This window comes from Lemur catta, chromosome 2 (genome assembly GCF_020740605.2).
Source record: "Lemur catta isolate mLemCat1 chromosome 2, mLemCat1.pri, whole genome shotgun sequence".
Lineage (NCBI taxonomy): Eukaryota > Metazoa > Chordata > Mammalia > Primates > Lemuridae > Lemur > Lemur catta.
The window spans coordinates 96,239,350-96,252,098 of NC_059129.1; the positions used below are offsets into that span (position 1 = coordinate 96,239,350).

The following is a 12,749-nucleotide window of genomic DNA, read 5'->3' on the forward strand; positions in this document are numbered from 1 at the left end:
CAAAACTTTATCAGCAGTGGTCCACCTATAATCTTTAGTTTATATTGCAACTTGATATGTCAGTTTGCATGCAACATTCAACATACAAATATTTGATTATTAATTTTATTTTTACCTCTTCACTGAAGTGCATTTTTATTCCTAATCTTTAACTTGTACAGCTCCAATCTATTGATTTTACCCTTTGAGAACCTATAGTCTATTTTATTTTGGGAATACTCAACAACTTTTGGCTTTATTGAAAATAAATCTAGCTGAGGCTTCTTATTTTCTTCTTACACAATAGCTGTTACAGTGTAAGTATAACTTCATGTGTGTTTAATATAAATATTTTGAAGTCAGAAGTCAACCCAGTGTTTTAAATTTTTATTTGTTCTACTCAAGACTCAGTAGGAACTTTGCATTATTTTTTTCAGCTTTATTGAGGTATAATTGACAAAAATGTATATATTTACAGTGTATAAAGTTGATAGATTGTTACATGTATACATTGCATAAATGATTACCATAATCAATCTGAGTAACACATTCATTGCCTCATTTTTTTTGTGTGATAAGAACATTCCCAATATACTCTCTTAGTAAATTTCAAGTATACAATATAGTATAATTAACTGTAGTCACCATGCTAAGTGAAATAAGCCAGGCACAGAAATACCAATACTGCGTGATTTTGCTTACATGTGGAATCTAAGAAAGTTGAACTCTTAGAAGCAAAGAGCAGAATGGTAGTTACTGGGAACTGGGGTGGAGGAAACTGGCAGACATTAGTCAAAGGGACTTTGCATTTTTATTGTTTGTTCTTTATTTCTCTGGCATTTTATTTTATTTATTTATTTTATTTCAGCATATTACGGGGGTACAAGTGTTTAGGTTACATGTATTGCCTTTGCCCCACCCAAGTCAGAGCTTCAAGCATGTCCATCCCCCAGATGCACCCATTAGGTGTGAATATCCCCATCCCCTCCTCCCTCTTCCCACCTGCATGACACCTGATAAATATTATTACCATATGTGCACTTAAGTGTTGGTCAATTAAGTCAGTTAATACCAATTTGATGGTGAGTACGTGTGGTGCTTGCTTTTCCATTCTTGTGATACTTTGCTTAGTAGAATGGGCTCCAGCTCTATCCAGGATAATACAAGAGATGCTAGATTACCATTGTTTTTTGTGGCCAAGTAGAACTCCATGGTGTACATACACCACATTTTATTAATCCACTCATGAATTGATGGCCACTTGGGTCGTTTCCACATCTTTGCAATTGTGAATTGTACTGCTATAAACATTCTAGTGCAGGTGTCTTTTTTATAGAATGTCTTTTGTTCCTTTGGGTAGATGCCCTGTAATGGGATGGCTAGGTCAAATGGTAGCTCTACTTGTAGCTCTGAGGTATCTCCATATTGCTTTCCACAGAGGTTGTACTAGTTTGCAGTCCCACCAGCAGTGTATGAGTGTTCCTGTCTCTCCACATCCACGACAACATTTATCATTTTGGGACTTTTTCATAAAGGCCATTCTCACTGAAGATAGGTGATATCTCATTGTGATTTTGATTTGCATTTCCCTGATGATTAGAGATGTTGAGCATTTTTTCATATGTTTGTTAGCCATTTTTCTGTCTTCTTTTGAAAAGTTTCTGTTCATGTCCTTCTTTTGCAACATCCCCTCAATGGCATTTAAACATGCTTAAATCTCTGCAATCTTTGAAAATCTTACTTAAACCAAAATATTCTTCTATCTACTACCCTGGATCTACTTTTCTTCTGAATCTTACTTTATGATTTTTTTTTCTTTTTTGTACTTACTGGGTCCAATTTACTTTCCCCAAATCCTTCCTTAATCCACTTTGATGTGACTTCTAAGTGCTTTATTACTCTCAAATAGCTTTTGCTGATATAACCAAGGAACTCTCTGTTGCCAAATCCAAAGGAAATCATTCAGTTCTCATTGTTTGTTGGTTTTGTTTGTTTGTTTGAAGCAAAGTCAGTACAGGTGACCACTCCTTCACTGAATATTCTCTTGCCTTGATTTCTGCAATACCACAACTCCCAGATTTTCTTCCTGTATCTCTGTTCACTCTTTTTATGTCTCATTTGTAGACTGGATCTTCTATGCCAGCTGCTGAAATTCAAAATTCCACAAGCCTTGATCCTAGGACTCATCTTGTCTTCCTCTATTCTTTTTCTCATCCCTTCGTTTTATTATCTGTATACGATAAGACATCAAAAATGCACTCCAGGCTTACATATCTAACTTCACATGACAGATCCATTTGGAAGCTCCTCAGGCACCTCCAACTCACTAGATATAATCTTTCTGCCCCAAAACTTGATCTTCTTTAAGTTTTTTTTCTCTCCTTCTCTTAGTGATATTCAAGTTTAAATGAGAAACCAAGGACTCACTCAACCTAAACCTCTTCTTTATTTTGTATATTTCAATAATAACCAGGTATAATCCATATATATCCAAGCATATATGTACATATATCTTGAATTTCTAGATGTCTCTTCATCTCCAACACTATCTCCCTTTAGGTACTGTTTCTTACCTAGACAGATGCTATGTGCTCCTGAACAGTCTTCCTATGGCCACTGATGATCCATTCTCCACACAGAAGTCTTAGTGATCTTTTAAAATCTGATTTCATCTCCAATCGGCTTCATACCTGCTTTGGCTTCTCACTGCTCCTATGATGAAGAGAGAGAATGTGTTCAATGTTCAATGTGCCATGGTTGCCAGAGTTCTTGGTATTTTTAAGAAAAATAACACATAAGCATTTCTTAGTAGTATACTCTCTTTTTAAAAAAATAATCAGAACTACAAAAATAACTTACTGTTGTATAGTGTGCTTTCATATGGTGTCTTATTTGATCTTCCCAATAACCCTGTGAGTTTGGCAAGGACACATACATTTTACTATGTAAACAGAAATTCAAAGACATTAGGTGGCCTTCATAAAAACACATATTACATGAATAAAGACATAAAACTATTGACAATTATGTCTGACTCATCCCTACATTGTTCTGAAATTATCTATATATTCCTTAAGTGAAGGTAATTAATAGTTAATTATGAGTGGTCATATTTATAGAGAAAACAGCATCCTAAGCTTCAAATTATATTTAGTCTGGAAGTTTGTTTCAAATACTTTTTTCAAATATTTTATAAGCCATTTATAAATTTAAGGCTTTCAGAGAAATTCATGCTATGCGTATTTTTGTTTTTAAACCTGTGATTCACTATATCCCCTTCATTACTAAAATAATAATAACAAATAATAATAGAAATAATAAAATTGTTAAGAAATGTTCACGATTAGCCCTCCTTTTCAATTCTCTGTTGCGACAGGTACGTTTGCCAACCTAAAATAATCAAAAGGATTAGAATCTATTAATAATTTAAAGAGAGTTTATTCTAGCACAAATTGTGAGGGCAGCCATCAGGGAAGCAGAGCTACACTAAAGAATGATGATCAGTGCTGCCAGTATGGGGGAAAATGAGGATCATCTATACAGGAAAATGGAGGTGCTCAATAGAATTACAATATTTTCCATACAAAGGCTAACATGCAGATATTATATTTGGCTACTATTAGTTGCACTCTAAAGACTATTTAAAAACATTCTATCATAAAGAGGTAACAGTCACAGGATCTCTATCTTCATGTCATTTAGTCTAGGTTTGAATAAAGAATAGGAAATCTGGTTAATGTATAACATCTCAACACAAAGATCAGAAAGCAACTGTCATGCACCAGAAGAAAAACCATCATTTTAGGGGAGTCGGCTTTCACTGCTTAACTTTTCCCTTTGGCATAAAAAATTTTGAAGGTCCTGAATTTTTATTTTGTTTTATAAGTTGAATGGCTTAATAGGTCTCAATTTTAGAAATTTTCATTGATTCCTATGACATTTTGGGGGAAGATCAATGTGCATCATACAAATATAATAATTAACCTTTATGCAAAAGAGATTAAATGAGAGAAAAGCTGGTGGTACCTATTTCATTTAACACTTACAACATGCAGGGTAATAAAAGTCATAAAAAAAAGCCATACTTAAAATTCTAAAATGACCTCTTTCTGCTTTCTGAATCTATATGTAGAATTCTAGAGTAACCAAGCAATTATTACACCCCTCTCCCCCACCCCCAAAAAAGCCTAGAAAGGTAGTGATGGCTTTTAGTCATATCTCCAATATCTTTTCCTCAAAGAATTGTGTTTTACTGCCAGAATTGAAAGCTGTGAAGAAGTAACTATATTAAACTGAAAATTATGGTCAATGAATGACAGCAATAAAACAGGTGAACAAATCATAGAGAAAGAGTGTTAGAGATATGACCTCCAGGTACCCAGTGCCTGGTGTGTGACAAACAGATAATCATATTTTTTAAGTTAGGCTTTTGTATTTATTATGTGAATCAAAACAATTTGGTTGTATTTTCTATCTAAACATATTTTGCAATTATAGCAATAATAGAAATGTTTATATCTTCTCCAGACAAGACAGAAGATGAATGAAGCTGTACTAAAATCATAGACTATAGATTATTGAAAATAAGCTGTTAACAAAAGATACTTAAATAACCATGGAAGATAGAATTTTAAAGGAAAATATATTTTATAAAATCCTTATTATGCCAGTGAAAGGTTAACATTGTAGATCTGATATTTTAAAAGTAAAATAATACATTTCACATTAATTTAAAATTAAACTATATACATCTATAAAGGATAAAGTGGCAATATTTTTAAAAGTTTGTTGTTTTCAATTGTACTAGAAAAGTTTGATATATCTTTACTGTATGAAATACAGCAAAATATTAACAATGGATGCATTCATGTACTATTATAAAACATAATTATCTACTTTTAAGTTATTTATGTTTTCTAAATGGTGTTTAAATTAAAAAGTACTACTTTTAATATTTAAAAAAGGAAAATATAATTATACTTTTGAAATGATTAGTGACATTGTAACCGTTATGTCTCCCCTTTCTTTGGGACAAAATGCTAGTCTTCAAGTTTTATTTACAATTAACTCATCAATGAATGGGACATATCATGAAGTAGAAATCAAGTAACTAAAGGTATAAGATATATTGATTGATAATGTTCTTATAACTGAAACAAAGAAAAGAATTTAGACAATTTTACAACCACTACAGGTAAAAATAATAACTTACATACATTTTTAACTATCTGCTTGATTCTGGCCTCATGAGAGTACACCCATGTTATGATATGGAACTATGTCACTGTCCTTTAAAGATGTTTCCTTTAAGTTGTCAAATGAGTAGTCAGTTAGTTTGCTTATACCAATTTTGTTCACGATCATTTATAGACTTGTGTTTTTCTACTATTAGTCATAGGTTCACTAAATCAAAAATGATGTACTTTTTATTTTTTCACCTAAAATTTCTTCAATCTACAGGTGAGTTCTTAGCTTTATTTTATTTTGTATTTTAGCTTCACTTTATCCAAAATATTAGGGGAAAAATTTTTTACTGTGGAAAGTAAGTGAACTTCTAGCGATCCTCATTATGTTACTGATTTGGACAGATAAACGAGACAATCCAAGTTCTGATTATTGGTCTTAATGATCTCAATAAGAATTTCATCATAAATACTTCTTGAATTTGCCTTTTTAAGTCCCAAGATTTCATTATTTTACTTCGAAAATAAAATGACATGTGATCACACGTGATGCTATCGATCTTATTTGAAAGAAAGGTGCTTTAGCTGCTTTCTTTCAAATGTTGAGCCATTGACCTCTTAGCATGTTTTAGTGTTTCTCTGGAGAGGAAAGGTTAACATTTCTACTCTTTCTTAGCTCTGATGCTATTCTTGTCTTCAAAAAGCACTCATTGTACCTTTACATTTTTTATAGTAAATTATAAGCTATTTCTTCCCATTTTATCATTGAAATAGTGTCCAGATTTTTCTCAGTGTTATTGTGCACCTACAATAGAAGAAGTAAGGGTAATATCACATTGATGTCCTTGCACATGTAGAAATAAAAACGTACTTAATTTGTGAAAGAGATTGCCTATCTGTTTGAAAATAGTTTTGACTTTTTATGACAGTGCAACCAGTATGATGAATATCCTTTTTGTGTTTATAGCTTCAGTATTATTTTCTATATTTGTGTGAGAATTAAATGAAGATAAGTGTTTCACAGGTGAGCTTTCAATAAGCAGATGCTAACCTTTTTCATGTCTATGTTTTAACAGTGCCTTCTGAACAAAACCCATTTTCTTTGTATAGTAATGAAATCCTAGTAAAGCCCTATTGAGAATTTTCAGTTGGATATAAAAACTATTCAATTTTATTGGTCCAGAAATCTTTATTTGGTAGACCTGAATAATAGATTTCTGGTTGTCGTGAGGCAGGCTAAAAGAGGTTCTGTGGTGACAGATTGTTTCTCAGTGGAAATGTGATCATCCTTATTTGTAACATTCTTATTTGTAACAAATTCCCCTCATCTCTTCAACCTATACCTTTGTGTATCCTTGGGGGTTAATGTGACATCTGTGTCAACCAAGTTGGGGATAAACAAATAAACTCTTTCAGTCTTACAGTGTCAATTTGTGTCCAGTGTCTCTCTCTCCCAAATTTGATGTTATAGAAATGTTAAAAAATAAAATTGTACACATGAGATACTCATGCAAGATACAAGCACAAAGTACTGTCCTTATTAATCTTGTTTTCTCTTTTATTGATTACTTTCTATGATTTACTAGTTGCATTCTTGAACAGTAACACTTTTAAAATATATTAATTAAATAAATCTATACTATACCTGGAAATATGATGAGGAATTTCTATGAGAAACTTTTTATACAGATTTTGATTTTTTTGTATCCCTATTATTAGTAATATAATTCTAAGGTGGTATGAGTAAATGAAAAATGAGCTATTGTGTTTAAATATTGTAGGACCACATGGAAACTAAGAAATACCTTACTTATGATCAAAATATATTTTATTTTCCCCCAGAAATCAAAAATATCCACATATGACAAAATGTGGGCCTTTATGAGTAGCAGGAGGCAGTCAGTGCTGGTCAAAAGTAATGAAGAAGGAATTCAGCGAGTTCTCACCTCTGATTATGCTTTCCTAATGGAGTCAACCACCATCGAATTTGTTACCCAGCGGAACTGTAACCTGACACAGATCGGCGGCCTTATAGACTCCAAAGGTTACGGCGTTGGCACTCCCATGGGTAGGTTATATTCAGCCACTTGTTCTTTGTTCATTAGTCTGAGTTACTGTGGGAAAGGGATATGTGCTTCCACATATGCCGTTAGAAGTTTTGTTTTTACTGAATGCATTCTGCTGCCTTATGTTACTGTATAAATGCAGGCGAACAATTTGGACCTATGCTTCTAAGTAAATAAATAAAAAATAAAAAATAATATTAATATCTATCAAAATGGTCAGTAGATATTTTTACTGTATCGGTGTTGAAAAATCCACACCCTTTTCTTCTCAATTTTACATTTAAAAAATTGTTTTATGAATACAATAAGGTTTTTGTAGCAATTTTTTTTTTAATTTGTAGCTTTTATATATAGTATTTGACTTAGAGAGTTAACTAAAAGAGTGAGGCACAATTGATTCCAATGAATATTATTTTAATTGTTTCATTTAAAGGAAGATATTAATAACAAACTTTTTACCTATGATATATCTAACATAATCTAACATTTAATACCCAGGGTTTATTATCTTTAATATTCCCCTTCTTCAATATGACAAAATTATTTTCAGTCAAAATAATGAAATGAAATAAAGCATAAAAATTTCCAGAAAAAACAATGAAAATTTTGATTATATATGTGTTCAAACATGTATCAATAAGTATATATTTGTGCCAAAAATAAATAAATACAAACTATTACAGTATATGAGTACATGTGGTGGACAGAATAATGGTTCCCCAAAGATGTCCATGTCCTAATCTCCCGAAACTTTGAATATGTTACCTTACATAGCAAAAGGTACTTTGCAAATATGATTAAGGCTCTTGTGATGAAGGAATTATCCAGTATTAACCACGTGGTTCCAATGTAATCATAGGGCTATTATAATAGGGAGGCAGTGGAGTTAGTCAATATTAAGATGTGAAGGTAGAAAAGAAGGGAGAGGGAAGAAGGAAGTGGGAGGGGGAGAAAGACAGGAGAGGGAAAAGGGAGAGGGAGGAAGAAAGGGAGAATAATAAGAGGAAGAGGAATAAATATTTATTTATTATTAATAGGGATTTTGGTCAGATTTATCAATTTATCTTCACTCAATTTTATTAATTTTTTTCCATATGGACACTTTCCCCTTTGTTTTATTTCTTTGTCTGTTAGTAAAAACAGGAGAACCAAAATGCTAGGCTATTAAAAGACAGATTTTGGTTGATTATTATTATATATATATATATATATATAATTGCCTATATTCCCTGTCATTTGTTTTTCTACCCATAGAACCTTTATTTTTTTAATTAATCACTTTTATTTTCATCTTTAAAAAACATATCTTTGAGATAGTGTATACTACATCTTTTCTTTCTTTTTTATTTCCAAATATTAAGGAGTACAAACGTTTTTGTTACATGGATAGCTTTTGTCATGCTTGAGTCAGGGCTATAAGTATGCCCATCATCCAGATTGTGTTCATTGTACCCGTTAGGCGGGTTTTTGCCCCTCCTCTTTCCCCTTCCCCCTGCTTGATTTCCAATGACTTTTACTTCCCTCTATGCACATGTGTGCTCCTTGGTTAGTTCCAATTTATTAGAGAGTACATGTGCTGTTTGTTTTACCATTATTGAGATACTTCACTTAGGGTAATGGTCTTCAGTTCTATACAAATTGCTGCAAAATGCATTAATTCATCCTTTTTATGGATGAGTAATACTCCATGGTATACATATATCGCATTTTGTTAGTCCACTCATGAATTGATGAACTGATCGACCCACTTGGGTTGATTTCACATCTTTGCAATTGTGATTTGTGCTGCAATAAACATTCAAGTGCAGGTGTCTTTTTGATAAAATGATTTATTTTCCTTTGGGTAAATACTCAGTGGTGGGATTGCTGGATTAAATGGTAGGTCTACTTTTAGTTCTTTGAGAAATCTCCATACTGTTTTCCATGGAAGTTGTACTAATTTGTAGTCTCACCAACAGTGTACAAGCATTTGTTCCTTTCTCTCTGCATCCACTCCAGCATCTATTGATTTTGGATTTTTTAATAAAAGCCACTGTAACAGGGGTAAGGTGATATCTCATTATTGTTTTAATTTGTATTTCCCTGATGATTAGTGACACTGAGCATTTTTTTCATATGTTTGTTGGCCATTTATCTATCTTCTTTTGAAGAACTTCTGTTCATGTCTTTTGCCCACTTTTTAATGTTTGTTGTTTTCTTGCTGATTTGTTTGACTTCTTTGTAGATTCTGGAGATTAGCCCTTTATCGGATATATGGTTTGTGAATATTTTCTCCCATTCTGTAAGTTGTGTCTGTTTGCTCCATTGATTATTTCCTATTAATTTTGAATAATTTCTTTCAAAGGAACTAACAGATATATAATATTAGGAAGTTGACCACAGATTCATAAAAATTTGATTTCATAATAAATTCCAGAATTTACAATAATATACATGTCTTTGGTTCTTTGGGATAATTTCTGACAACTTTCAAATGCCTAAGAAGTCCAAGGATTTTCTACCATAACAACTTCACCAAAAATGTTAACATTAAATTCCATTGTATTTGATAAAATCATATGAAATTAATTATGGTTTAAAATATCTTGAATTGGCTTTGAGAAAATTTTGAGACAATAATTTCTGCAATACTATATATTACTGCACTTACACAGTAGATTCAAAATAAGGAATGATTGCACAGTCATTGTAGGAATGAAAAAACAAAACTTGAGTTCTTACTGCCAAAAATGGCAAGTGTAACTGAGCCTATGTGAAGCGGGGGGGGGGGGGGGGGGGGGGGTCAGTGGTATAATGAGAATTCTCCAATTTAATTTTCCAGTATAATGCAGCATTTGTTAAAGGATAAAAGACAAATATATGCTAATTTGAAAGTCAATAAGGGCTGGGTTGTTAAATACCAGCATTATTTAGAACTTAGACCAACAAAAGATATTTTTGAATGAGGAATATTTTATCTTTGACATGGTAATTGATGCTATTTTGTTTTTAAATTCTCCACAGAAAATGTACCCCCTTTATTGCCTGCACCAGGAAAAGACCTACCAAATCCTGGTCCTTGTCATGCCTATATTATTTATACATTCAGAAGTTTGGCAATTAATTTTAATACATGATGCATATATTAAAATGATTAAGTTTTAACAGTTATAGTTTTGAGAAACGTATTTTTGTCAAAATGTTTTAAATTATATCTCCTGTAAGGCTTAGGTTTATTGCCCTAGTTGTGTGTTGATGGGGTGCTCCAACCTTGGCATTCTTGCTAATTAGGTCAGATATGGCTCCTTCCCTTAGTAAAAATTTCATACTGAAATCAGAAACTTCATGAGTTATTGCACCATTTACTTGGAATTTGTAACGCACAACTTCTTTAATAATTTTTGAAAGATACTCTTTTGGTGAAGAATTATATATTCTTAAGATAGAGACTGATAATATGTTAATATCATCATGTATCATCTACACACTGATATTCTGGACTTCTCCTGACCACTTACTGTGTTCTTGGACAAGTCACTTGCAATTTATGACCTCTAGGTTTCTTTTTTAAACTAGTAAAATAAGAGGGTTCCACTGAGTTCCATTTAAATGCCAGACCTGTAATAATTTGGCAAATGTGCTTGACATATTCCAGAGTTTGGTCTAAATTGGGCTAGAAACTGCATGGAGAAATATGGTTAGCTGACGTCTTAGAACACGTTTTAAAAATCAGACACACTCTTAACATAGTTCTGAGAGGTGGAAGCCGTGTTTTTTTGGAACTCATTTAGGAAGAGCTAAAGTAAACAAACAGATATTTCAGTGTTTGTTTTGTCTTAATGTTTTAGTTTTTATTATTCTTTTTTCTTTTTTTTTATTTGTACAAACTTATGGGGTACCTGTGCAATTTTGTTACATACATAGATTGTGTAGTGATCAAAGTCAAGGCTTTTAGGATATCCGTCACCTAAATAACATACATTGTACCCATTAACTAATTTCTCATCATCCACCCCTACCCCACTCAGTGTTGTTTCTGAAAGAATTGGACTTTTGTATATCATTGCCATCCTCTGCTAGTTTGTGTTATATGTATGAGGGCAGAGAGTGTCTCTCTTTTGCTGTTGTCTCTCATTGTAAGCCACACAACAACAGAGATGGTACCCCATGGACACTCAATTACTATTTGTTGAACAAATGATTTCTGTATCTGTAAAATATGATGGTGCATCAAGATTTATAAATAGAGAAAACAAATCACTTTTAGAAATAGTGATAAGCATGGCATACTACATTATTAAATGTGATGACCTCATTAAATACATCTGAGTAATCCATGACAGTACGAATTGCATAAGATTTAAAGAAGACGTATGAGAACATTGGCATATGTCACAAATATTTTTATTATGGAGAGTTACATAATAGTACTCATAATATCAAAATGTCTAAAGTAAACAATTTTGGCTTGTACCTAATATGTATTCTGAAACTTGAGTTTGTTCCCCCAAATCTTCTATTTGTTTTTTAAAGTTAACAAAATTTGTGAAAAATTTTATCCAAATTATGTTTCCTTAAAAAAAGGAGAAAGTTATCTCATGTCCCTCCCTTTCCTTTTGCGGATTTATATCAGGTTACTCTTTGATAACTTTATGTTGTGTTTTTGAAGTTTCAACCATTGAATATATTAGGCAACTTCAATATTCTCTTGGAGAACATTGCTGACTAATGTTAGGAAACTAGAGTAACCAAAACTTGAGTTTTCAATTGTTTTCTTGCTTGTTTTGTGAATCCAATATACCAATGTACCAGAACTGTCTCTGCCATGCTGTCTTGCCCTTAGGAAATGATTGCGAAAAATAAATCAATATAGTACATTATACAAGTCTCAAAAACTCACTGTGATGTTTCAGATGTGAAAAGTATTTAAAAAAAAAAGAAAGATAATAGTTGAATCAGTTCCAAGGAACTTCTCTGTTACAGTTTTTTGAAATCATACAATGAGTAATTTTGATTCCTCCTTATCCCTGACACTGTTAGAAGGTGTTGACTTATTTTACAAATACAATTGATTATACAGTAGGATGACTATAGCTAATAACAATGTATTGTATATTTCAAGATCGCAAAAGATTTTTAGTTTATTACTACAAAAAATGATAAATGTTAAAAGTGATGGATATGCTAATTACTCTGATGTGATCATTATACAATGTGTACATGCATTGAAACATAGCTCTGTGCCCCATAAGTATTTATAATTATGTGTCAATTATAAATAAAAAAAATCTAAGGCCATTTAAACTATTGATAGATTCATAAACAGTATTTTAATTTAACTTTTTAAATTGGGGAAAATGCTAGGTAGAACATTTCTAATTTTAAGCTTATCTTATAGATAAGATAGGACAATAAAATAAATTTAAACTATAAACCTGAGGATGTAGATGTTTTTTTCCTTTTTATCTGTTTAACTCTTGGCTGATCAGATCAAAACTTGGCCTTCTGAAGAATGCTGAATTATTATGGAAAATATTCATTG

The 12,749-nt window shown here is 32.0% G+C and overlaps 1 protein-coding gene across 1 annotated transcript in view; it reads left to right on the forward strand.

Annotated features, from left to right (window-relative positions):
- Window positions 1–12,749, forward strand: part of GRIK2 (glutamate ionotropic receptor kainate type subunit 2) — a 599,434-nt gene that overhangs the window by 559,677 nt on the left and 27,008 nt on the right. The window contains exon 14 of the mRNA XM_045544086.1: window positions 7,005–7,230. Within this exon, the coding sequence (XP_045400042.1) occupies window positions 7,005–7,230 (226 nt within the window). The remainder of the gene's footprint in view (window positions 1–7,004; window positions 7,231–12,749) is intronic.